This window comes from Eublepharis macularius, chromosome 18, assembly GCF_028583425.1.
Source record: "Eublepharis macularius isolate TG4126 chromosome 18, MPM_Emac_v1.0, whole genome shotgun sequence".
In the NCBI taxonomy this organism is placed as follows: domain Eukaryota; kingdom Metazoa; phylum Chordata; class Lepidosauria; order Squamata; family Eublepharidae; genus Eublepharis; species Eublepharis macularius.
Window position 1 is genome coordinate 8,047,970 of NC_072807.1, and position 25,844 is coordinate 8,073,813.

Below are 25,844 nucleotides of genomic sequence, written 5' to 3' on the forward strand. Positions count from 1 at the left end.
TGGCCTTCACTGTTATATACATCTTTATTTATTTATTTATTTATTCAATTTATATACCGCCCATCCCAGGGGCTCTGGGCGGTGAACAGTTAAAATTGATAAAAACAAAACTAAAATCAATATACAAATAATAAAACAAATTAACAAGGTGCAGTGGTGGGGAGAACCTTCCCCACCCCAAAGGTGGGAGGCCGACATGGCACTGCCCCCTTCAATCACCAAACGCCTGGCGGAACAGCTCTGTCTTACAGGCCCGGCGGAACGATAATATGTCCCGCTGGGCCCGGGTTTCCATTGACAGAGCGTTCCACCAGGCTGGGGCCAGGACTGAAAAAGCCCTGGCCCTGGTTGAAGCGAGGCGGGCTTCCTTAGGGCCGGGGACCACAAGTAAATATTTATTCGCTGATCGGAGCGATCTCCGGGGAACGTACAGGGAGAGGCGGTCCCGAAGATATGCCGGTCCCAACCCACTCAGGGCTTTAAAGGTAAGAACCAACACTTTGAACCTGATTCGGAATTCAACTGGAAGCCAGTGCAGCATTGCGCAGGACAGGTGTGATGTGTGACTGGTAAGGTATACCAGTCAGGACCCGCGCCGCCGCATTCTGGACCAGTTGTAGTTTCCGGATCAGGCCCAGGGGTAGCCCAGCGTAGAGTGAGTTACAGTAATCTAGCCTGGAGGTGACCGTTGCATGGATCACTGTAGCCAGGTCCTGGGGCGTCAGGTAGGGGGCAAGTTGCCTGATCTGACGAAGATGGAAAAATGCAGACTTGGCAACCGCCGTGACCTGGGCCTCCATCGATAGGGAGGCATCCAGGAGCACACCCAGACTCTTTACCACTGGCAAAGTTGCCAGTGGTGTCCCATCCAGGGCAGGGAGCTGGATCCCAACATCTGGCAGCCCCCGTCCCAGCTGCAGGACCTCCGTCTTCACTGGGTCCAATTTCAGCCTGCTCTGTTTCAACCATGCCGTCACAGCCTCCAAAGCTCTGGCCAGATTGTCTGGGGCCGTGTCTGGCCGGCCGTCCATCAACAGAAAAAGTTGGGTGTCATCCGCGTATTGATGACAACCCAGCCCAAACCTCCGCACCAACTGGGCGAGGGGGCGCATATAGATGTTAAATAACATTGGGGAGAGTATCGCCCCTTGGGGAACCCCGCACACCAAAGGGTGACGGGCCGATAGATCTCCCCCGAGCGCCACCCTCTGTCCCCGACCCTGGAGAAAGGAGACCAGCCACTGTAAGACTGTCCCCCTAATCCCCACGTCGGCAAGGCGGCTGGCCAACAAATCATAGTCAACCGTGTCAAACGCTGCTGTGAGATCAAGTAACACAAGCAGCGCTGACCCGCCTCGATCCAGATGCCTGCGAAGGTCGTCTGTGAGGGCAACCAAGGCTGTCTCCGTCCCATGGCCAGGACGGAAGCCAGACTGGAATGGGTCCAGGACTAGAGCATCATTCAGGAATTCCTGCAGTTGTACCGCCACCCGCCCGCTCAATCACCTTGCCCAGGAACGGGAGGTTCGACACTGGGCGGTAACTGGACGGGTCAGTGGGGTCCAAAGATGGTTTTTTCAGGAGGGGCCGCACTACCGCCTCCTTTAACACTCCTGGAAAAACCCCAGAGCTCAGGGAGATGTTAACAATGGCCTCCAGATGGTCCCGTAGCCCCTCCAAGCTGGCCTTCACCAGCCAGGATGGGCAGGGGTCCAGAGGACAGGTGGTTGGCCTCATCCCCTGCAGGATCCTGTCCACATCGTCCTGAGAGAGCAGGCTGAAATGGTCTAATACGGACCCAGAAGACGGCCAAGGGGTCTCCAGTTCCCTTACTGTATCAACAGTGGGTGGCAGGCCACGGCGAAGGGACAAGATTTTACCCGCAAAATAGCTCGCAAAAGCCTCGCAGCCAATAGTTGAATTAAGAATTTGGTGGTCTCCCTGAGAGAGGGAGACCAAGGACCGAACTGTTTGAAATAATTGAGCCGGGCGTGAGCTAGCGGATGCAATGGAAGCAGCAAAGAAATCCCTCTTTGCTGCTTTCACTGCCACCTCATAGGCTTTCATAAATGTCCTATAAGATGTTCTTGCCTCTTCGTCGCGCCCCCGCCTCCACACTCGCTCTAGTCGTCTCAGAGACCGCTTCATCTGGCGAAGCTCCTCGGTAAACCAAGGAGCTACCCGTTTGCGGGCTCGGAGAGGACGGCAGGGGGCAATAGCGTCGATGGCTTCGGAAAGACGGCCATGCCAATCATCCACCAGCTCATCTAACGTACTGCCAGGGGGCATCGGATCCCGCAGAGCCGCCTGGAAACCAATTGGATCCATAAGCCTCCGCGGGCGAGCATAAATCCGCTCACCGCCCACCCGGGAAAGGAGCGGCATGCTCAGACGAGCCTTCAGAACAAAGTGATCTGACCATGGCACTGCATCATAGGCATCCAAGACCACCATCATCCCTGCCCCAAAAATCAAATCCAGCGTGTGACCTGCTTGATGTGTGGGAGCCGAAACAAACTGGGAGAGTCCTAGGGCCGCCATGGAGGACACCAGGTCAATGGCCTGCATGGAGGCATCGTCGTCAGCATGGACGTTGAAATCCCCGAGAACCAAAAGTTTCGGGAATTCCAAGGCCCAGCTGGCCACCGCCTCCAAGAGACCAGACAGGGAAGATGCAGGTGCAGTAGGCGGTCGGTACACCACGCATATTGCCAACCTCTCCTCGGCGTCCAACACTAGGCCCACACAATCAATGCCAGTAATTTTTGTGGTGGGGAGTGGTCTGAAGGAGAAAGACTCCTGAATGAGCAAAGCCACGCCTCCCCCCCGACCACTTGTCCGGGACTGGTGGAGGACTGTATAACCTGGGGGGGCTAGTTCTTTCAAAGCGACCGTCTCGCCCTCCCTCACCCATGTCTCGGTCACGCAAGCCAGGTCCACATTCAATGCTGCAAGATAATCTTGCAGCGTTTTGGTCTTATTATTTATGGACCTGGCATTGCACAGCGCCAGTGTCGGAGAGTGGTTTAATATCCTAGCCCCACAACAGGTATATCTTGGGATGGGACGCAGATTGGAAGGGCACCGAGCCCTACCATGTCTCAATGCCCTTCCCTTCCATAATCTGCTCCCACCACCATACCTCCCGCGTCCCCGGATCACTGGGATCCCCGACCCCAAGCCGGCCTCCTCACCAATGAACATAGTGCTAACCCACCACCCTCACAAAATCAACAGCCCACCAACTATCACAGACTAAGCTATCAAACATACACAAAACCCCAATACCCTACCAATTTAACAAAATAGACTACAATAACTAACACACATAGTATAAAAACAATAAACAGTAACAAGGCGAGCAGTCCCCTAGCAGCAGTCTTATAGGCTGGAGCAACAAGGGGCGGGGCCGGGCAGATGGAAAGCCCAGCCCTTGATGGAAGCAGCTCCCTTGGCAGCAGCGGCAGCAGCAGTGCAGGCTACAACAACCTTTGTAGGCTGGAGCAGCAAGGGGCGGGGCCAGGCAGATGGAAAGCCCAGCCCTTGATGGAAGCAGCTCCCTTGGCAGCAGCAGCAGCAGCAGTGCAGGCTACAACAACCTTTGTAGGCTGGAGCAACAAGGGGCGGGGCCAGGCAGATGGAAAGCCCAGCCCTTGATGGAAGCAGCTCCCTTGGCAGCAGCAGCAGCAGCAGTGCAGGCTACAACAACCTTTGTAGGCTGGAGCAACAAGGGGCGGGGCCGGGCAGATGGAAAGCCCAGCCCTTGATGGAAGCAGTTCCCTTGGCAGCAGCAGCAGTGCAGGCTACAACAACCTTTGTAGGCTGGAGCAACAAGAGGCGGGGCCGGGCAGATGGAAAGCCCAGCCCTTGATGGAAGCAGCTCCCTTGGCAGCAGCAGCAGCAGCAGTGCAGGCTACAACAACCTTTGTAGGCTGGAGCAGCAAGGGGCGGGGCCAGGCAGATGGAAAGCCCAGCCCTTGATGGAAGCAGCTCCCTTGGCAGCAGCAGCAGCAGCAGTGCAGGCTACAACAGCCTTTGTAGGCTGGAGCAACAAGGGGCGGGGCCGGGCAGATGGAAAGCCCAGCCCTTGATGGAAGCAGCTCCCTTGGCAGCAGCAGCAGCAGCAGTGCAGGCTACAACAACCTTTGTAGGCTGGAGCAGCAAGGGGCGGGGCCAGGCAGATGGAAAGCCCAGCCCTTGATGGAAGCAGCTCCCTTGGCAGCAGCAGCAGCAGCAGTGCAGGCTACAACAACCTTTGTAGGCTGGAGCAACAAGGGGCGGGGCCGGGCAGATGGAAAGCCCAGCCCTTGATGGAAGCAGCTCCCTTGGCAGCAGCAGCAGCAGCAGTGCAGGCTACAACAACCTTTGTAGGCTGGAGCAACAAGGGGCGGGGCCGGGCAGATGGAAAGCCCAGCCCTTGATGGAAGCAGCTCCCTTGGCAGCAGCAGCAGCAGCAGTGCAGGCTACAACAACCTTTGTAGGCTGGAGCAACAAGGGGCGGGGCCGGGCAGATGGAAAGCCCAGCCCTTGATGGAAGCAGCTCCCTTGGCAGCAGCAGCAGCAGCAGTGCAGGCTACAACAGCCTTTGTAGGCTGGAGCAACAAGGGGCGGGGCCGGGCAGATGGAAAGCCCAGCCCTTGATGGAAGCAGCTCCCTTGGCAGCAGCAGCAGCAGCAGTGCAGGCTACAACAGCCTTTGTAGGCTGGAGCAACAAGGGGCGGGGCTGGGCAGATGGAAAGCCCAGCCCTTGATGGAAGCAGCTCCCTTGGCAGCAGCAGCAGCAGCAGTGCAGGCTACAACAGCCTTTGTAGGCTGGAGCAACAAGGGGCGGGGCCGGGCAGATGGAAAGCCCAGCCCTTGATGGAAGCAGCTCCCTTGGCAGCAGCAGCACAGTACAGTACTAAGCAGGTTGTTCCAGATGACTCTGGTCAGGCCTGATTTAGATACAAGTGTGCTGTCAGGGCTTGCCGCGGCTGCCGCTGGGCGTGGCACTGGGCGGTCTGCTCCTGACGTCACAGGGGGGCCAGGGACTCTGCAGGACCCTGCTCTGTGGAAGGAGGGGCGGTATACCTCACCCAGACTCCCTCTCAGTCCACTCGCTGGCCTGCTCAACCTGGCCTGCTTACCCTCTGCGTCTTCCTTCATCTCCTCCTTCCAGAACTCTCCTCCAAGCCTCCACCCTTGCATTCTACTGCTCTCACTCCACATCATCACTCCTCACTCACACCCACCACCCCAGAGCTCTTCCCAGCCACCCTTTATAGGGTTTCCTCTCTCTGCCCCGCCCTCCTTCTAGGCTTGTTCCTTCTCCTGACCGGGCCCAGCTGTGCGTCCCTCCAGGTGTTTCCCTCCAACCACTAATCCCTCCTGGGCTCCTTTGCTTTGCTGGTAGGGTGGGGTTGAGTGCAAGCCATCCCCAGCTGAGGGCTCCTTGGCCTTGCTCACGAGGAGCTGCCCCAGCCAGCCTCTGTGCTATTGAGCTTGCCTGGCCTTGCTCACGAGGAGCTGCCCCAGTCAGCCTCCGTGCTATTGGGCTTGCCTGGCCTTGCTCATGAGGTGCTGCCTTAGCCAGCTTCTGCGCTGCCAGCTCAGCAATGCTGGGCGGGGCTACCCATCTCCTCCCCCAGAATGCCTGTGGCAGCCCCCCCTGGAGAGGCTTGGCTTCTAGCAACTCCTGAGCCAGGCTGCTGTCTTCTAGCCATGGTGTGGCTCTGGGCTGTAGAGGCTGCTTCCTCTCTCTGCCAGGTAAGGGCTCTGCTTGGGTTGCTGCTGCTGCTGCTGCTGCTGCTGCTGGTCCCACATTCCCCCTGCTGTGGCCCTTTCCCTCTGGCCTGCTTAGCCCCCTTTCTTCCCCCTGGAAGGTGGGACTGGCTGGTCTCTCCTTGCCCCCTCCACCCCTCTGAGGTTCTGGCCTTTTACCCCTTCCCCCTGGAGTAGGTAGGTTCTGGCCCTGGTTGCCGGCTTGGGGGGTGGGGTTGCTGCCACCCTTGTGTCCCCTGCTGTTCCCTCTTGTCAAGTCTGGGGGCTGGGGCTCAGACCCCGGACATGTGCTCTTAAGAAGCCCTGACATCTAGTCAGCTTTCCTAACTCTTGGCAAGAGGTACATCACAGATAACGACTTAGGTTAATATCTAAAGTTATACAAGTAACTTGGGGGGGGGGGGGTGAATTGGAGATCAAGCACATGTTAAAGTGCAGAATTTATCAAAAGCAAACATCACCAAGTTTCACTGCAATCTCTCAAGAAGAATTTCTGTTATTTACATTATTAGTCTTCAACTCAGGCTTGCCAAGAGCCTGCTTCAGGTGGCCAATTTCCAAGGGAAAGCCCCTCCCCCCCCCCCTTGCCCTTGCATTTTGGGCCAGCAGGAGAAATCTGGGAGGAGGAAATGACACTGGGCTACATTCTGACATCACGTCCAGGCAAAAATCAGGACATCAGCTGACACTCAGGGAACAGTTTCTAGAGTGTCAGTCTATGTGCTAATGTCACATCCAGGTTTTTGACTGGATGTGACATTGGCACATAGCCCATGGTCATTTTCACCCCTTTTCCTGCCTCCAATGCTCCCAGGGATGCCATGCCACTGTCTGGCATCCCTACACCAACCTGAGACAGCCAAGTTAAAAATTAAAATCAAAGACTGGTTTGGAAACCCACATCAAGCCAGCATTTAATGTATCTTCAAAGTTATCTTCCCAGCTCTCAGTGACTAATAGCACAGCACCCAGAAAGCACATTCTTACAGCAGAGTCGGGGACAACAACAGAGAAGCCTTCACAGAACAGACGATGCCATCATCCCTGCCTTTTCACTCTGGCTCAGCAGGCCCTCCTCAACAGAAATCAAATTTCCATTAAGAATCAAGGGAAAGAACAGATCATGTAAAAAACTGGAACACTAGGTTAATCTAATTAAGATGTAAAGAACTGGTGTGGTACAATGACTAGCAGTGCCATACTTAGGAGACTTACTCCCTTCTAATCTCCTTGAAGTCAATGGACTTATGAGGGTGTAACCCTGCTTAGGATGGAAGTATAAGTGAATCGGGACCTCACCAATTCAAACGTCACCTCTACTCTCACCTCACTGGAAGGCCTAAAGCTCTCTCTTGGCCTCAACCCCAATCTGCAAAATGAGGATTACAACAGAGCTACTGTAAGGGTTACAATGACATGATGTATGAGAAGTGCTCTGAACCGATGCTAAGAACAATTATGGAGCACCAGTTTGGTGTAGTGGTTAAGAGCGGTGGGACTCTAATCCCCCTGACTCCTTGGATCAGTCACAGCTTCTCGGAGGTCTCTCAGCCCCATCCACCTCACTGGGCAATTGTCGTGAGGATAATAGTAACATACTTTCTAAACCACTCTGAGTAGGCGTTAAGTTGTCCTGCAGGGAGGTATATAAATTGAATGTTGTTGTTATTATTAAGACTTCAAGGAAGTGCTTTGAAGGAGGGTTAAAATAGTCACATGGACAACCAGTTTCACTGAGCAAATGTGGAAATTTAAAACTCTGTAAGACACTGCAAGCAGCAGGTATCAATAGCTGTCCTTTTTTTAAAGCCAGAATTAGGTAGGGTAGAATGGAGATGCTGATTTCACAGGAGCTACTTTAGAGAAAACTTGCAGTATAAAAACAAAACAAACCTAAAACAGACTTAGAAGACAAGAGTGCAAGAACCTATCATACTAGGACAATGGACAGAATGCACATGCTACGAGATGGGTAATGGATAACAGAGTAAGAAACAGGATGTGCAACAAAAGAAAAATTGCAAAAAACATTTATACAGACTACTCTCCCCACCCCCCCACTCCTCATGTCTTTTTGGCCTTCCATATTAAGGTTGCTAGATCTTTATATCATGCTATACGTACCTTGATCCATTCAGGGGCTCTGCAATCGTTTTCAATGCTGCCATACACTCAACTAGACAAACAGGGCACTCACCTCGATTTCTTCTCCTTTATATACTCTTGTGTCTTCAGCTCCTGCCAGGAAGGAAAATCACTTTGAAGAAACTGCTCCATTACAAGCTGAAACCTCTCTATCTGCAGAAGATACCCTACAGTCAAAAAAGGAGAAACAGCAAACTAATAATTAAGCCAAGTTGATGGATAATCTCCATAGGTATATGCAGGAGTGGTTGGGAATGCAGAAGGAGCAGCCCCTCAGGACCCACCTGAGCCAAAACTTCCCAAGCTATCCTCATTTCAGCTTACACAATTCTTCTGTTCCCTTCAAGCCATTGGTGTGTTGGGCCCCATTCCTGTCTTATTCAGCTTAGGAAGGAAAAGTCTAGGCCTATGGGCACCACTTGAGAATGGGGCCCCAGAATCATTGGTGTGTGTGTGTGTGTGTGTGTGGAGACTACAGTTGCTGCCAGTGCTGTTTAACAATCAGGAATTGCACAGGAGTTGTTTCCCCCCTAAATTTACAGTTTTTACATTGGAAAAAACAAAAAAGTCTGGGAAGGGAAAGCAAAGCTGCACGGTTCCTAATGTACACTTTTAACTAATATCAAACTGCTGCAGGGTCAAGCACTCACTCACACCACCCCTCCGTAGTACAGTCATAGCAAGACTCGGTCATGGTACTGACTTGGGCCTCACCTAGCAGAGAGACGTCCGCAAAAGGCCTTCCATCCCTGTGGAATATTATACAAGAAAGTGCTTTAGTGCTGTCTCGTAACTGGAGGAAGCCACTACGGGAGGAAGCTCTCAGTATTCCAAGCAGCATCTGCATAAAACAAAACAAAAACTGATAAACATCCTCTGCCTTCTGTGTACAAGACAACAAATGCTGAATGATTACACGGTCACCCTATACTTCTCTGACAACCAGAAAACACATGCAGAGAATACTGAGCCGCCTGTAACTGCAGGAATCTGTACACAAAGCATGAGAACAGACACCTTCCACACATTTTCCAGGATCACCTCTGAAATGCTATGATGAGAATGTATGCAGGGTTTAAAGCACTAAAAAGGGGTCACAAGATGACCCTCCTTGCTGCCTGAAAGAAGGCAAATTTAAACACTTACTATCGGGGGCTGAAAGCTCTCAGCAGATAACACAGAGTAGGACCAGGCCAGTCTCCGATTCAGTTCTTGGGCACCTATGTGCTGAATCTCTGGGGCAGAGCTCATCTGATGCAAAGGACTGAAACTTTCCAGACATCTCTTCTCAGCCATAGTGAACAGCAATGAGAAAGGTGGAATCTGGCACGGAGGATTCAGAATCTGATACTAGAAAGGGAGATGAAACAAGTTAAATTCTCTTCCCACTAGGAGATCAGAGCTGAGGGTAATGGGAGGGCACTCTACCTGCTCTAGGGGACAGTGGTGCTTTTCAGCCAGGATCTCCCAATGAATGTCTCTGACTTGCTTCTTGGATGGCACCAAAGAATTCAGAATAGGAACAATAAATTTCTCAGCTGCCCCTGCAGTGCTATGGCTGGAGCAGAGGAACAACTGCTGCCGTTGAACAAAACAACAGAACCTAGGAGGAATTAGGGAAGCATCAGTTCTTTCAATATGAAGGCAACTTCTACATTGCAAGAGGAAAACTTTGAGGAAGAAGAACATGAAGGGAAAACAGTTGTAGATGACCAAAAATATTTATAGCCCACCCATCACTCCTGCAGTCCCCAAGAGGGACTGCAACAAAATGTAAATGCAACAGGATCCACAAAGTACAACAAACATCTAATTCAACGAATTTAAAGCAATGGCAATTGACTGACAAGACACCAACAAAGCAAAGCAAAGATCATGATAAAAAACACTGCACTTCCACAATTTCAGAAGAAATCAACACATTTACAGACTAAAGGCAGTTTGGAAAAGGACAATTTCCAGCAACTGGCAAAAAGCCAAGAAGGATGAGCGATGTAAAATTTTCAGAAATTCTGGAACTCAGGGTAAAATAGGTTTTCAGAAAATGGAAATTTGAAGGGAAACTGAAATATATACAATATCCCTTCAAGCCTAAAATTATATTACAGATTTAAAACATAATGCAATATTTATTCCTTGGTATATAAAATTGTATGGTTTGGCATACTTATGGAATTTTAAAAGCCTTAAGGAAGCAATCCTAAGCAGATCACTCAGAAGTTATTCAGTGGGGCTTGTTCTCAGAAAAGGGTCCTTAGGATTGCAGCCTTAGTTTTCCACAAGGAAAGAACAAAGATACACAAATATAGAAACTGCTATATCCTAGGCTACATTAGCAGACATTCTTAATTTTTTTTGTCATCAAAAAACATTTCCCCCCCAGGCCTCCACATCTGACACCAAGCAAATTTCTCTTGGGAAGGCAGTCCAGGGATGCTGTAACTTGGAGGTAAGGATGGGGGGAAGATTATTCAGAAAGAGTCAAATTTTAAATGACCTTACACAACTTGGAATATGGCTTCTCTGAGAAAAGAGCTTCATTTCTCTTATACGCTGTTCTAAAGGCTTGGACAAGTGATTCAAAAGTCATCTTAGTTCACCCTGTATTCTGGATAGATAGCATCCAGAGAGTTATAAAAAATTTAACACACAGTATGCTGGACAGCACTGGTTCCAGCTCCTCCTCTCCTGAGAAACCAACCAATGAGAGAGGAAGGAATGCTGAACCTAGGACAGCTGGAGTCCATTGGAGAGTGTGAGGCTAGGAGAAGAGGGCTTTCGACACTGCTAAGAAAAGGCAGGAGGGATATTTGCTTGCTGATTACAAACTTGTTCTGTTACACTGAAACATTCCCTGTTTAACCGCAGTGTATTTATGCATTTAAAACCATTCACTCCTACGTTCATCCTGTAAATAAAGTTTAATTTTGTTTTGTTTAACCCTGGCTGGCTTGAAGTTATTGGCTGAGGGAAAATATCACACACACAGACATCAAAAGCACTAGGCCAAGTTTAAGTAAATGGTGGCAGTGAATATAGGGAAAATAACCTCTGAGTTTCCTTTCCCCAATACCCATGGACCATAACTGGTTGAGGGGAGATAAATACAGAGAATGGGCTGCCTGTCTAGTAGACCCGCTGGAAGAGGAGAGGGGAGACACTGTGAGGATCTGGGTCAGGGCTCTCTGCCTGCTAAATTGGAGGCTAGACAAGTGGCATGGGGTGACCAGCCCTTACCTGCCTGCGAAGCCCCAAACCTCTGAAGGAAGGTTTAGGTTGGGTGGCAGGGGGTGTGAACGGCTGGTGTCTGCCATACCCATTGACTTAAAAATTCTAAGACTTTAAAGCAGGGGTCCCCACTGCACCCTTTCCTAATGCTTGCCAAATGTTTTCAGAAAGTGGGTTGGGACTAGGTTGGGCACTTGATTGGCTTATTAAAATAACATTATTTTAACACCTACCCCCACAGTGTTAGTTTTATGCTTTCTTTCACTCCTCTTTCCCAGTGATTTTTTAAAAAATTACTCCTCTTGTCCCCTGCACTTGGGCTCCCTCTGAGTATGTGTATGCAGCTGGCGCTGCCTCCCATGGCAGCCATTTTGTAGTTGTGCCCAGCATCCTGTGTCAAAATTCCAAAAGTGCCTGCAGGCTCAAAAAAGAGGGGGGGGGGCTGCTTTAAAAGTACCTGGCAAAGGCTAGAAGTACATTTTCTTCTCAGGGTCCTTGAATTTATCAGCTTTGCAATTATAATGGAAGATATCCACAGATATCTCTAGGAAGTTTAACCCTTGGGCTGCCACATGGCACTTATTTGCTAGGCTCTGAGTAAAGGTACAGTGTGTGTGTGTGGGGGGGGGGGAAGCCTTTGGAACATTAATCTCTCTAGCACCACTCCCAAGACAGACAAAGTTTTATCAGATTACAATAGGGGCTGTATGAGGGCTCCAAAGGGTCAGTGCCAGCCTGAAGAAAAAGCTGTACAATTTCACATGCTACTATTTCAACCACACTCACCTCTTCTCCAACATCTCTAACAAGCTAACCAGACACAAATACAGTGGCAAGGTTAAGTTGTAACGCAAGAGCAGCTGTATGTAAAGATTCCCACAGGAGGTTGCTGGCTGGTGTAATATGCTGCACTTGGAAAAACTCTTGAGCACAAGAGTAGTGCGGAGGCAGGCTCCAAGGACAAAGGGGAAGGCAGCCAAGGGCTTCTGCAGAAGGTGGACATCTCTGAGCTGAGATACAAGCACATAGGTTACCAAACTTCTTAAACTTTCCCAAGACTCACATGCAAAATCCAGAACCAAGTCACTATTATATTCACCAGTCAACTTGGATTCTTTGAGGTTTTAAGAGTCCAGGCAACAGAAACACTCCTCCCTTCTTGAATACACGCCCCCTAAACTAATGCCCTTTTACAAAAGTCAGATACAGCTCCTTTCTTGGCTGATCTTTGTTCAGGGGAAGACAGTTACAGCAATAGTCCCACCATCTTCTTAAGCGCCAGCTCTGCTTCACACAGCACAGCCTGAGAGAGACTAAGATTTCACCATTTCACACCTCCTACCCACCAACTCACCTCCACACATGCGCCTGGTCGGAGCCCACGGCCAGAATTTAACTGCTGCTGGTAAGCAAGACAAAGAGTGAACCTGTTATCCAGTTCATAGAGGCCAGCTTGAACATTTAGGATTTGAGTGATAGTACCCTGGAGAATGAACAGAAAAAGACAACATTTGGGAATGATTCTGAACTGGACTGTTAGGAGTCTCAGAGTAGTATCACATAAAACAGTCTAACTAGATATTGCCTAAGTTTGATTAGGTTTCAGTACTTATACGGTTGAAATTAATTTTTTTTTAAATCCCCAAATACATGAACTCCTGAAGTTTTACTCAGTTGGAGCTCTGAAATGTTATGGGATAGCTAAAGATTTGTGAGGCTAGTATTATGTATTTCTTTTGATCAAGTATAATCCTGTTGGCTTTATTATTTTTGTTTGATTTTCCTGTTATCTGTGAAAATAGAGGTCAGAATGTGAAATAAATTGTTATAAAAGTTTTAAAAATATAACATTTAAATAGGCCAGGCTGATTTAGGAACATGCAAAGACTATTCTCAAAACCTTTGGAGTCTCACAGTAAATAGACTAAGTTCAGGGCAATACTATTTCCACATAGGAGACCTCTGTACTTACTGCATAAGAGACCACCTTGGACCTCCTAACTGGAACCAGTATCTTGTCTCTCTCTCCCACCTCCAAGGAACTGTTGGGCGGCGTGCAGACGACTGGGGAAGCAGGCAAAACTGAACTTCCCTCTGGAGTGCTGTCCAGATACTGCTCTGTCACATGCTCCATACAATATGTTAAAAGATGTGAGGAAGAGCTGGGAACGAACACTCTTAATCCAGAAGCTTTGAGGCAAGATATTTTCAGAGCAGTCAGCACATAACTATGCCCAAGCTGCAGTACACGGTGCCAAGCCAACTGGGGAGACTTATGGGGTAGAAAAATTGGAACATATTAAGAATTTCATCCCACACTTCTTCCAAGAAGCTCAGATTGATGAACAAGAGACACACAGTGATTTCTGGTATTTTCTGGATTCTAATGGTGTTTTATCTTCTGTTGCTGTATTTTTCTTTTTTCTCTTAGCACATTTGACTAATTAGCCTGTATTTTCTGACTGATTTATGCTTCACATATTCTATTTTGTTCCATGATAGGCTGACATAATCAGTAAGTGTTATTTATCTGTTGTAATAGGTCCCTCACAGGCCCTTGTATTGTGCATATATATGTTTTGACTTTTGTTTTTGATAGACTAACTGTAACATCAGCACAAGGTCAGACTGCAGGTGATAAAGCAATTCTGAAGAAGGTATCAAAATGGGACACAATTAGCTGGCAGCCTGTCAATTATTTTTGTAATTTGAAATCTCCGAGTTTACCAACTCTACAGCTCTGTTATCATATTAGTGTTAATAGTTTTTGGTTTTTTGATATTTCCAAGTTTACTGACTCTTCTCATATTTTATGTTGTTACATCAGCTGTTTTGTTTATTTACACTGTAACAGTACTGCATGTTGAATGATGTTTGTATGGTCATCATATCATCATGTCATTTATTGTGGAATTTTTCACATTCTGAGTCACTCCCTATGATTAATAATTTGTTGGTCTATAATTCTAAACTATTGTTTCTTTGTGACCTTTGGTATCTTTTTGTGCGTGCAAATAAGCTCTAAATGATGCAGTAAAATTGACTATTGGTCTGATCCAAAAAGATGGAGAAAGGCCTCTGAGAGAAAAAGATGGAGAGTAATTTGAACACGCACACACATCTGAAGAAGTGAGCTGTGACTCACGAAAGCTCATCCCCTACCACAAATTTTGTCAGTCTTATAGGTGCTACTGGACACTTGCTCTTTCCCACTGCTACAGACAGACTAACACAGATACTCATCTTCTCTCTCTCTCTCTCTCTCTCTCTCTCTCTCTCTCTCTCACACACACACACACGAATCTGCCTTACACTGAATCAGACCATTAATGCATCAAGGTATTGTCTACTCAGACTGGCAGCAGCTTTCCAGGGTCTCGAGCAGAGGTCTTTCACATCACCTAATGCCAGATCTTTTTAACTGGATGTGCTACTAGGAAGTGAACCTGGACCTTCTCCATGCAAAGCAGTAAGCCATGCCCCCTCCCCCTAATTTGTTAGATGATCTGACTTCCAGCCATGCCTCAAGGCCCATGTTGAGTTTGGATGAGGGAGATACAGGTTCAAAGAGCTGGTCAGCCATGAGTAATTCTGAAAACTCCCTTGGCCTAACATTACCTAAAGGATGGCTTTAATGACAGCCTTCTGTTTAATTTGAAAGGGACCAAGAGACCTGTACTTTACAGCTGCCACTCTCTTTTCTACCAGGACCTTTGAGTCTACAACAGCAGTGTAGCAGGTATACATTACACATTTTGGCTTTTCACTCAGGAACCGAACCAGAAAACAGGGTGCAGCTTCCACCTTTGCCAGCCAACTGGACACAACAGACAAAGACATGATTGAAATAAGGGAATATGTCCTCTCTTGAACGTATGTCGTCTCTTGAACGTTGGGATAAGAAATGTTATCCCAATCTTTAAGAAAGGGAAGAAGGATGACCTGGGAAACTACAGGCTGGTCAGTCTGACTTCTATTGCTGGCAAGATATTTGAGCAGATTTTAAAGGGATCGATCTGTAAGTATCTGAAGGATCACTTAGTGATCCGGGGAAGTCAGCATGCTTTTGTCCCCAACAGATCTTGTCAGACCAACCTGGTTTCCTTCTTTGATCGAGTGACCAGCTTACTGGATCGTGGGAACTCTGTCGACGTGATTTACCTGGATTTCAGTAAAGCTTTTGATAAAGACCATCATGACATTCTGATGGGCAAACTGGAGGACTGTGGACTAGACTATAGGACAGTTCGGTGGATAGGGAACTGGTTAGAGGACCGCACCCAAAGAGTGGTGGTCAATAGCGTTTCATCAGAGGGAGGTGTCCAGTGGGGTGCAACAGGGCTCGGTTTTGGGCCCGGTACTTTTCAATATTTTTATCAATGATCTGGATGAAGGGATAAATGGGCTACTCATTAAATTTGCTGATGATACCAAATTGGGAGGAGTGGAAAACACCCAAGAAGACAGAGTTAAAATTCAACAAGACCTGAATACTCTGGAGAAGTGGGCGGTTGTGAACAGGATGCAATTCAACATAGATAAGTGCACAGAATTACATCTGGGCCACAAAAATGTAAAGCACAAATACAGGATGGGGGATACACTTCTGGGTAGTAGTATATGTGAATGAGATCTTGGAGTAAGAGTGGACTGTAAACTAAATATGAGCAGTCAATGTGATGCGGTGGCAAAAAAGGCAAACTCAGTCTTGGGTTCTATCAAAAGGGCCATTGCATCGAAATCGCAGGAGATCATAGTCCCTCTCTATACTGCCTTGGTCAGGCCGCACCTGGAGTATTGTGTACAGTTCTGGAGGCCTCACTTCAAAAAGGATGTAGACGAAATTGAGAGGGTGCAGAACAGAGTGACGAGAATGATCAGGGGTCTGGAGACTGAGCCCTACGAGGAAAGGCTGAGGGCCTTGGGAATGTTTAGTTTGGAGAAGAGGAGATTGAGGGGGGACATGATTGCTCTCTTTAAATATTTGAAAGGCTGTCATTTGAATGAGGGCAAGGAGCTGTTCCAGTTGGCAGCAGAGGATAGGACTCGAAGCAACAGGCTTAAAATTACATGCAGAAAGGTACTGGGTGGATATTAGGAAAAAAATTTTTCACTGTCAGAGTAGTTCAAAGGTGGAATCAGCTGCCTAGGGAGGTGGTGAGCTCCCCTTCACTGGCAGTTTTCAAGAAGAGGCTGGATGAATATTTGTCAGGGATGCTTTAGGCTCATCCTGCATTGGGCAGCGGGTTGGACTAGACGGTCTGTATGGCCCCTTCTAACTCTGTGATTCTGTGAACCTACCTGAGCATCAGCATACTACAGAGAAATATTCCTAACCAAGAACCCATTCCACGCAATCCAGTGCATCCTTAAAACTAAATTTTAAATATTTATTAAAATAGTTATAATCTCATCTTTCCCCCATTCAAGTAGCACTTAAATAGGGGCAGTAAAAAACACAACAATAAAGGAATATCCAGTATCCCATAGTCTTAAAAACCCTAAAATGAATCACAAGGCAAAGTGTTTCAATTTTTATTCATTTGCAATAGTTTTAACTTGCATTTGTCAAAACAGAATTTAAGGCATTTTCCTCAGTTCAGACACCTGGATGTTATGAGCCTGGTGGCTGCTCATCACCCCAAGACAACTAACCAATAGCTTCACTAGGAGCGTTCGACCTTGTACACACAGCACTCTGTTACAATAAAGTGTACTGTGTGGAAGACAACTAATCTAACAGCATGGAAAGAAGGCCGAACTAGAAATAAGCTTTCTTGCGCTGGTGGCCAAACCCAGCAGTAAGGACCAGCCAACTCACCTGCACCAGGATGGGGACACAAGCTTCGGAGTGGGAACACTTTAAGAAGAGGAAGAAAAAGACTTTGTGATGGATGGAGAGGACAGTGCTGAGCCTGCACAGCTCACCTGCCACGTTCAGCTCTGCTACCTTCTTACACTGGGCTCTTAAAGAAAGAAAATATTTATTACTTTTATATCCAGCCTTTCTGCTGTCATGATTTCAAGATCATGGGATTCTCAGGGGGTCTCCCATTCAAGCACAGCCCAGGCCCCATACCAGCTTAATTTCAGCAAGGATGCTACATCATGTGCCTTCAAACTATAACCAGGAACATAAGAAGAGGTGAACCTCAGTTGAGGAAAAGGATTTAGAAAATGGCACTGGCAGGCTGGGGAGTGACGGTACAAAACAAAACCTTCCTCTCAGCACTGCTACAGTCAAGTTTGCAGCTCCTACAACTGCATTTCAGTTTTTTTTTTTTTTTGAAAAATTTTTTATTGGGTTAGAACATTTTTATTTTTACATTACCGTCAATTTTCCCCTAATTTTTCGTTTCTAACCCCCTCCCTTTCCCCCCCTTTTGTTGACTTCCAACAGCTTTCCCACCCTCTGTCCCTTTTCCCTTACTTCTATTAAATTCCTCTATCTAAAACAGATATACATTCTTCATTATATTAAGCAGTACATCTTTAACTCCTTTACTTATTATACACCCAAACTATACATCTTTAGATAAACAATTTATCCCATTTTCCAGTTTTGAATATTTCTATATAAACCTGTATATCATAAACCATAAAAATTTCCCACATTTAAATCAAACAATTTGATTTGTTCTCTATATATTACTCATTTCAACTGTTTATGGTAATTCTATATAACTCCTCGCATAATCAATCAATTTAACTCTTCTGTACATTCAGTTTGGTGCATATAAATCTTATCAAAGAAAGAAAATATTGTTATTTACTCAATCCTCATGTTTAAACCTTATCATTAATTATTCTCTATCAATGTTCTATCAGTTAACCTATACATATCTATATATATCTCAATCAATTAATCTAACTGCTTATAAATTCACATTTCTCTTCCTCCCCCGGCAAAGTCACCCCTCTCTTTTATACTTTTATTATACTTCAGTAGTTCTCAAACTGCCACAGTTTTCCTCCCACCTCCCATTTCTTCTCCAGATATTGTTTCAGCAACTGCATTTCAGTTTTTTAAAAGACCAAGAGATCCAATCTTGGATCTCTCACACGACTGGTGCTAATATTCAAAACTTTTTCCAATTCCATCATCTCCACACTGCAGGAGAAGGTCTGAGGCTGCCAGTGGCTCATCTAAAGTCATTATGTGAGCTGGTGGCTGGGGTGCGTGCGTGCGTGATTCACCAGATATGCCCTTTTCATTCACACTATTTGCCATTATGCTTTGCTCTTTTCCTTCTTGAAACATTCTGCAATATCTCCAAAAAGCCCAAATTTTTATTTATCCAAGTAAACTAATATTCCAACATAGTGTTTGCGCATCAGTGCTCTCAGACTACTCCATCTATTCTTTAGCTCCTGTAACAAAAGATTGGCAACTGCTGGAGCAGCTTTCAGGTGAGTAGCCATGTTGGTCTGCAGGAGAAAATCAAGATTCGAGTCCAGTCCTTAAAGAACAACAAGATTTCCAGGGTATCAGCTTCCGAAGGTAAAAGCTACTTTATTCAGATACAAGTCTGTATGTTAGATACAACGGGATCTTTGACTCTCAAAAGCTTATACCCTGGAAATCTTATTGATCTTTAAGATGCTACTGGACTTGAACAATCTTGCTCTTCCACTGGAGCAACTGCATCTATTCAGTTAATCACAATGACCCTTAACCTGGCACTAAGCAGCTTTGCAGCTTGTTCTGGATCGAGGACAGGGGGGATATCGATTCTCTTCTCTGGACCAGGCATCACTTGGATGGGATCTGCTAGGATCTCCAAGTATCCATCTCTGTTCTGGCCCTTTGGGGGAATGTATGTCCAACTGGGGAACAGCAGAAGATTTTCCAGCCACTCAAGTTTAAAATGTAGGAGCTAGACAGAAAGAAAAAAAAATCTCCATTAAGTTGCAGTCACACTGCAGTCTTTCAAGAACAGTACTTTTTCTAAATGTTTAACATCTACAGTTGCTTATAATTACATAAAAAAGAGAAAAGGAAAACATATACATATTCAGGACTTTTTTGTGCCAGTTCAAGCTTGTGTAGTTCACTGGCTCCTCTTCTCGGCTGGCCTCTTCGCAAAGGGGCTGGCAGAGAAGGCGACAGGTGGGACTGCAGAGAAGGCGACAGGGCTGACGTTGCGCCCCATGATGGTGTTATCAGTGGTCACAACAGAGTATATCAGCAGGCCTCCATTGTGAGTACTGGCCCTTTTTTAAAAACCAAAAAGCATTGTATATATCCAAACAAAAGAGAAAAAAAAATCATAGACAAGAAACAGAATAATCTAAATTATTCATAAAAACCAAACAGATAAATCTTGTCACTTATTATCTCATTTCAGAACATAATAAACAGTATCCAGTATTTATTAAATGTATGCATTGTTTGAAAAATTGTTCCTCTTGGTTCTCTGATAATATGCTATTCTTGTCAACAGAGTGGCACACCAGATTTTATTAAACCATTCATTTATTGAACAGGGTTCTGTCATTTTCCAGTCTGTTGGAAACCATCTTGGTTGATCAGGACTCCCACTTAAGAGATTTACAACAAGCATTTTTGGGACTACAGTACCCACCAAATGAAGTGAGGAAACAGACTAGTACCCAGAAACAGCCTGCTCCAGGACAAACCTAAAGGAACAGAATACCACTGGTTTGTCACCTATAGTTCCCAGCTCAAACCCATCCAACGTATCATCACTGAGCTACAACCCATCCTGGAAAATGATACCTCTCTCTCAGAAGCCCTGGGTGGAAGACCTTTCCTTGCCTACAAGACAGCCCCCCAACCTTAAACAACTTCTCACTTACAATCATGAATCGGCTAGCAGAGTCATCAGCACAGGTACCAGGCCCTGCAACAGACCTAGATGCCAGCTCTGCCCTTATATCTACTCAGGGAATACAATTACAGGACCCAATGGCACCAACTACACTGTCTCTGGCTCTTACAGCTGCTCATCCTCCAATGTGATATATGCCCTCATGTGCCAACAATGTCCATCTGCTCTGTACATTGGACAAACCAGCCAACCTCTATGCAAAAGAATAAATGGACACAAATCTGACATTAGAAATGGCAACATCCAGAAACCAGTGGGAGAACACTTCAATCTACCAGGACATTCCATCAAAGACTTAAAGGTCACTGTAGTTCAACAGAAAATTTTCAAAAACAAAATCCAATGGGAAGCTGCTGAATTGAAATTCATATGTAAATTTGACTCAGGCTGGGACTGAATAGGGACTATGAATGGTTATCTCATTATCAGAAGTAACTGATTTCCTTAACAGAAGCATACTGATCTCCATATCAGAAGCAGCTGTTTACATCTACTCCTCCCTCCCCTCTCCTCCTCTATATCTGACCAGTTTCTTCTTGCCCTCCATGTATCTGACGAAGAGAACTGTGATTCTCGAAAGCTTATGCTACAATAAAGTTGGTTAGTCTTAAAGGTGCTACTGGACTTTTTTTGATTTTGCTACTACAGACTAACACGGCTAACTCCTCTGCATCTTGGTTGTAGTGCACAAACAAAACTAGGATCCAAATAGTACCTTTTCAAGAACCCTAGCGGTATTATCTCAGGTTCAAGAGGTATGTTAACACAGGTTTTCTCTGTGGTGGCCCCTACCCTGTGGAACAGCCTGCCTGAGGAGGTCAGGAGAGTCCCCACTCTCCTGGCTTTCTGCAAACGATGCAAAACCAAATTATTCAAAAAGGCTTTTTACTCAGATAGGAAGGCTTTGCTAATGAGTTAGGGACCTTAAATTTCACCACTATGTTGCTTTACATATTATCTGCTTTAAATATTTACTCCTATGTACTACCTGTGCTTCATGTTGTCTGTCAGTCCTAGAACTGATTATGTTCTGTTTCTGTTTCAACATTTAATCAACTCTATATTGGATCCTTGCTAATGCTATGTCTTTGTAAACTTGTATTTATTTACCCTATGTCGTTGTTTATGGAAATGTCCTTGACACTGTATGGAAATGTCCTTGATCTTGATTGTACTAATTTCATACTATGTAATCTGCCTTGAGTCTCAGTGAGAAAGGCGGACTATAAATGACATGCATAAATAAATAAACAGCATTTTGCTAACAAACTGTATTTCAGAGCACATCCAAAAGACATAAAATGTATCAGGAAATGATGACCACACCTCCATATTTATTCTTCAACAAATTATAGATGAGTGCTCATCTCTTCTAGGACTCAAAACATTACCTCAGAATATACCTGAGGACCACAACCTGTCTCTTTACCCCTCCATCGCTATTTTACCTAACTCTGCTCTAGGAGAGCAAACAATAGTCTTTAAGTGATACTATCTACTTAAAACCTGGAAATTCTCTAAACCAAACATCAATCTTGAAAACAGAGAGTAGGAGGAAGAATGAAAACTTAAAAATCTAAATGTTATAGCAGTACTGTAAGATGAACCTCTAAAAAAGCCATGCTCATACCAATGAGATTTAATATCTAAAGTGCACCTTAGTTAAATAATTAATATTTTAATTTGCAAATGATCAGTCCTTCAATATGAATATGCTCCTGAGGAAAATGAAGTATAAGCTACCTGACAATTCTGTTCAAAAGCCACCACTCTTTAGAAGTAAAGGACATCTTTAAAATAGTGTTATTTTTGCACTCGTTATTACAATAATGTGTCAAACTTCAAAATAGGAGTTAAAAAAATGAACTGTGCCCTTCAACCTAAGCTCTGGTTACTAAAAATGATCCTTCACCAAATCAACTAGAGTTTTAATCAGATTGATTTTGTTATGCTTGTGCCCCCAAGTTCAAACTGGATATGATACATTCCTGCCATGTTCATATAAATCACGGGATGGGATGAATCCAGTTTTGACATCAAAAGGTAAATGAGGTCAGGGGAGAGCGCTGAACCTTCCCCCCACCTCACTTTATCCTCCCCATGCTCCCTTCATCAGGCAGCCAAGCCTGGCTTACTTATAGATCTGGTAAGGGTGGTGGTAGAGAATGCCCTCAAGTCACAGCTGACTTATGGCGACCCCTGGTGGGGTTTTCATGCCAAGAGACTAACAGAGGTAGTTTGCCATTGCCTACCTCTGCAATCTTGGTCTTTCTTGGAGTTCCCCCATCCAATTACTAAGGCCTATCCTTCTTAGCTTCCAAGATCTGATAAGATCAGGCTCACCCTGAGTTATCCAGGTCAGGGCAGTTCTGGTACTAGAACAAAGGGAAGCAGCGTAGATGTTTCAGAGCACAGACATGTGTCTAAATAAATATGGCTGGTACACTCACAATTACTGAAATTACTTCTGGGAAGTTGCTGCTTTATCTTTTTGTTAGTGATCATCCCTCATGCAGGCAGCCTCTCAAGGAGCACTGGGTGAACATCAATTGAGGAGGATTTGGAAGACCCACTGCCTGCATCCTTCAAGTGGTCCACTATTAGATACAAGGTAGCTCCAAAAATGTTAAAAACAGTTCTGTCCTACCTCACAGGGAAGGGTGCCAGTGTTGTCTCGTATATACAAACTACCATCGGTCAATCTGTCCTCCTTCCTTTCTGTCAGGTAACCAACAAGTATTAAGTGAGCTCGTTGCAAAATTCTCTGGTCAGGAAAGAGGCTTTTGCTTTCACAAGCCGATTTTTGAAATTCCTCACTACTCCAGGTCAGATGACTACAGCATGGGTGATGTTGCTGGGACTGAAGTTCCAAGAGAGAAACAAGGCTGAAAAATTATAGACAAGGTTAATAAATAAAAAATGTTCATTATTTTAAATAGGAAGGTTAAAATATGTGGATATAGCAATGCCTAACCAATAGGGCTCAGAAACAGAGCCAAGGAAAAGAAAAATTGATCTAATTTTGAATCTATTCACTCCACAAAACCTACAAAATTCAACCATAAGCTCACATTTCAAAATGTTTTCATATTTATTTTTAATTTAATTTTTATAATATTTATAATCCACCTTTCTCACTGAGACTCAAAGAAGATTACACAGTATAAGTCAATACAATTAACAGCTAGGATATTCAACAAACAAAGTAATAGGGTATACAAATGCAAACTTTGCAGAAATTTGAAACAATCAGAAATCTGATATACACTTGAAACAATGCAAACAAAACAATTTAAAATGACATATTAAACCAAGCAAAAGCCACCCAGCAGAAACATACACAAAGCAACAGAAAGTATACAGTAGTATAATCTATAGACCATATCTTTTTACCAATGCATCTCTTTCGAACCATTTGCTTACAGTACAGCCTTTCTTCCCATGTAAAAAAGCCCTCCTGAATCAGTTTTGCAGTTTGTAGAAGCCAGAGGAGTGGGAGCCCCCCTATCTTCATCAGGCAGTCCATTCCATAATGTGATGGCCGCCACAGAGGCAGTTGTTGATTTTACCCAGTTGAAGGGTAGTATCAGCAGAAGGCCCTGTTTAGATGACTGAAGCTGCTGTGGTGGAGCATAGGGAGAGAGACGGTCCCACAGATATGAGAGACAAAAATGAAGGGTTTTGAGTATGATAGCTAATACCTTGAACTGAGCCCAGTAACTGATGGGTAGCCAATGGAGTGACTACAGAATAGGAATAATATGTATGCTCCATCTAGCTCCCAATAATAACTGAGCTGCAGCGTTCTGCACCAGTTGGAATCTCTACGTTGACTTTGAGGGGAGACCTATGTAGAATGATTTACAGTAGTCTAGTCGTGATGTTATGGCATGGATCCAGGTGGCTTGGCCACATCAGCCATGTGAAGGTAGGGGGCCATCTTCCAAACTACTGGAATAACGCCTTTTTTGTAGCTACATTAACTTGCTTCTCAAGCAGCAATCCAGTATAATCTTAGAGCAGAACCACAAGTGACAAAAGGCACAGATTGGACACTTGTCTGCTTCCCTCAAGTTTTGATGGGAAATGTAGGCAGCTTGGCGGAATGTTGGACAAGTGACAGTTGAAAAGTCCATTGGACAGCAGTCAGAGAGCGAAGCTGCGAGACCAGGATGCCTACATTTCCCATCAAAACTTGAGGGAAGCAGACAAGTGTCCAATCTGTGCCTTTTGTCACTTGTGGTTCTGCTCTTAGGCTCTTAACTAACTCAACCAGGGTCAACTGAAAATGGAGAGAACAATGCCCTTCAAGATCTCTGCCTTCCCAACCAGCACCACTTCTAGCTTGTGTGGGTTCAGTTTGAATGTGTTCCCTTTCAGCCATCTGACCACAGCTGCCAGGCAGCAATTCGAAACCTCTATTGCTTCACCAGGGGATCTGGATACTGAGATATAGAATGGAGTGCCTTCTGCATATTCATGGCATCCGGTTCCATAGCTATGAATGATTTCTCCTAAAAGCTTTACATTCTGTGGAACCCTGCAAGATAATTCCCACACTGAAGATAGCTGGTCTCCAACAGCAATCCTTTAAGTCCATTCCATGAGGAATGATTTAAACCAGTCCTGGGCACATCCCCCGATACCTACTTCTGCCTCCAAATGCCTCAACAGGATGGCATGATCTACTGTCTCAAAAGCTGCATATAGATCCAGGAGGAGTAACAAAAAAGAACGGCCTTAGTCTACACTCGGTCATCAACTAAACCCACCGAAGTTCTCACCTTCTCATAGCCTAGCCTGAAACCAGAATGAAAAAGATCCAGAGCACACAAGTTATCTATGAAGATCTGGAGTTGATCTGCTACTGCTCTCTCAATAACTTTGCCCAGAAAGGGCAGATCAGAGACTGGGCAATAACGGGCAACATCATTTTTGTCTAGGATTTTTTTTAAAGTAGTGTGTGTATGACCACCTCTATGAGTGGCCAAAGAAAAGTGCCTTGAGTTAATGACTGATTTAAGATAGATATCAAGGGTTTGTTTATGTCATCTTTATATGATTTTAGCAGCCAAAATGGGCACAAGTACTGGCCTTCACTGGTGCCAGGATCCTCTCAATATCCATCACTGCAACTAGGTAAAAATAAGAGACCAGTATAAAGTACTCTTCAAACACAGTATTCAGAATTCGGGGTGGGTGGGGGTGGGGGAGGGAATTCAGGGAAGTTAATGTTATGTGATTTAAGCTAATCTCAGAATTTCAGCTATTCAAGAAGCAAGGTTGAAAAGCTAGTATTAGTATTCAATATTTGGGGCATTTGCTATTTTCTACATAAGGTGGCATCATTCAGAAAGACTCTCTAGATCTAGGTTACATTGTCACAGAAATTTCCAAGCTTTCACAAGACTCTTTTGCTTCAAAAGAACTACACCGCTATCCCTTCTGGAAGAAATTAAACCACTAAAGCAGCAGTTTCTCAAACTGGGGAGGGGGAGTCAGGACCCAAAAGTGGGAGGAGGTAGAACAGCAGGCTTGAAGATAATTTTATTTCAATATTTAGTTTAAAATACTGACATCCGCTTTCCCCTCTGATCAACAAAACTCAAAGTAACTCACATAATTTTTTAAAAAAAGGTTAGTACTATATTCAGAGAAATACCATGTTCTGAACTGATTAACATATCACGTTGAATACTTATGTTTTGCTCAAATCACAGAATAACAGAGTTGGAAGGGGCCATACAGACCTTCTAGTCCAGCCCCCTGCCCAATGCAGGATGAGCCTAAAGCATCCCTGACAAATATTCATCCAGCCTCTTCTTGAAAACTGCCAGTGGAGTTCACCACCTCCCTAAG

General features: G+C 45.4%; 1 protein-coding gene across 1 annotated transcript in view; it reads right to left on the reverse strand.

The window, feature by feature from the left end:
- Positions 1 to 25,844, reverse strand: part of CTC1 (CST telomere replication complex component 1) — a 48,008-nt gene that overhangs the window by 19,372 nt on the left and 2,792 nt on the right. Inside the window, exons 2-11 of the mRNA XM_055002665.1 lie at positions 22,633 to 22,870; positions 18,811 to 19,010; positions 16,955 to 17,099; positions 13,106 to 13,405; positions 12,488 to 12,616; positions 11,920 to 12,143; positions 9,334 to 9,508; positions 9,052 to 9,255; positions 8,620 to 8,746; positions 7,958 to 8,072 (exon numbers count right to left, since the gene is read on the reverse strand). Coding sequence (XP_054858640.1) covers positions 7,958 to 8,072; positions 8,620 to 8,746; positions 9,052 to 9,255; positions 9,334 to 9,508; positions 11,920 to 12,143; positions 12,488 to 12,616; positions 13,106 to 13,405; positions 16,955 to 17,099; positions 18,811 to 19,010; positions 22,633 to 22,870 — 1,857 coding nt within the window. The remainder of the gene's footprint in view (positions 1 to 7,957; positions 8,073 to 8,619; positions 8,747 to 9,051; positions 9,256 to 9,333; positions 9,509 to 11,919; positions 12,144 to 12,487; positions 12,617 to 13,105; positions 13,406 to 16,954; positions 17,100 to 18,810; positions 19,011 to 22,632; positions 22,871 to 25,844) is intronic.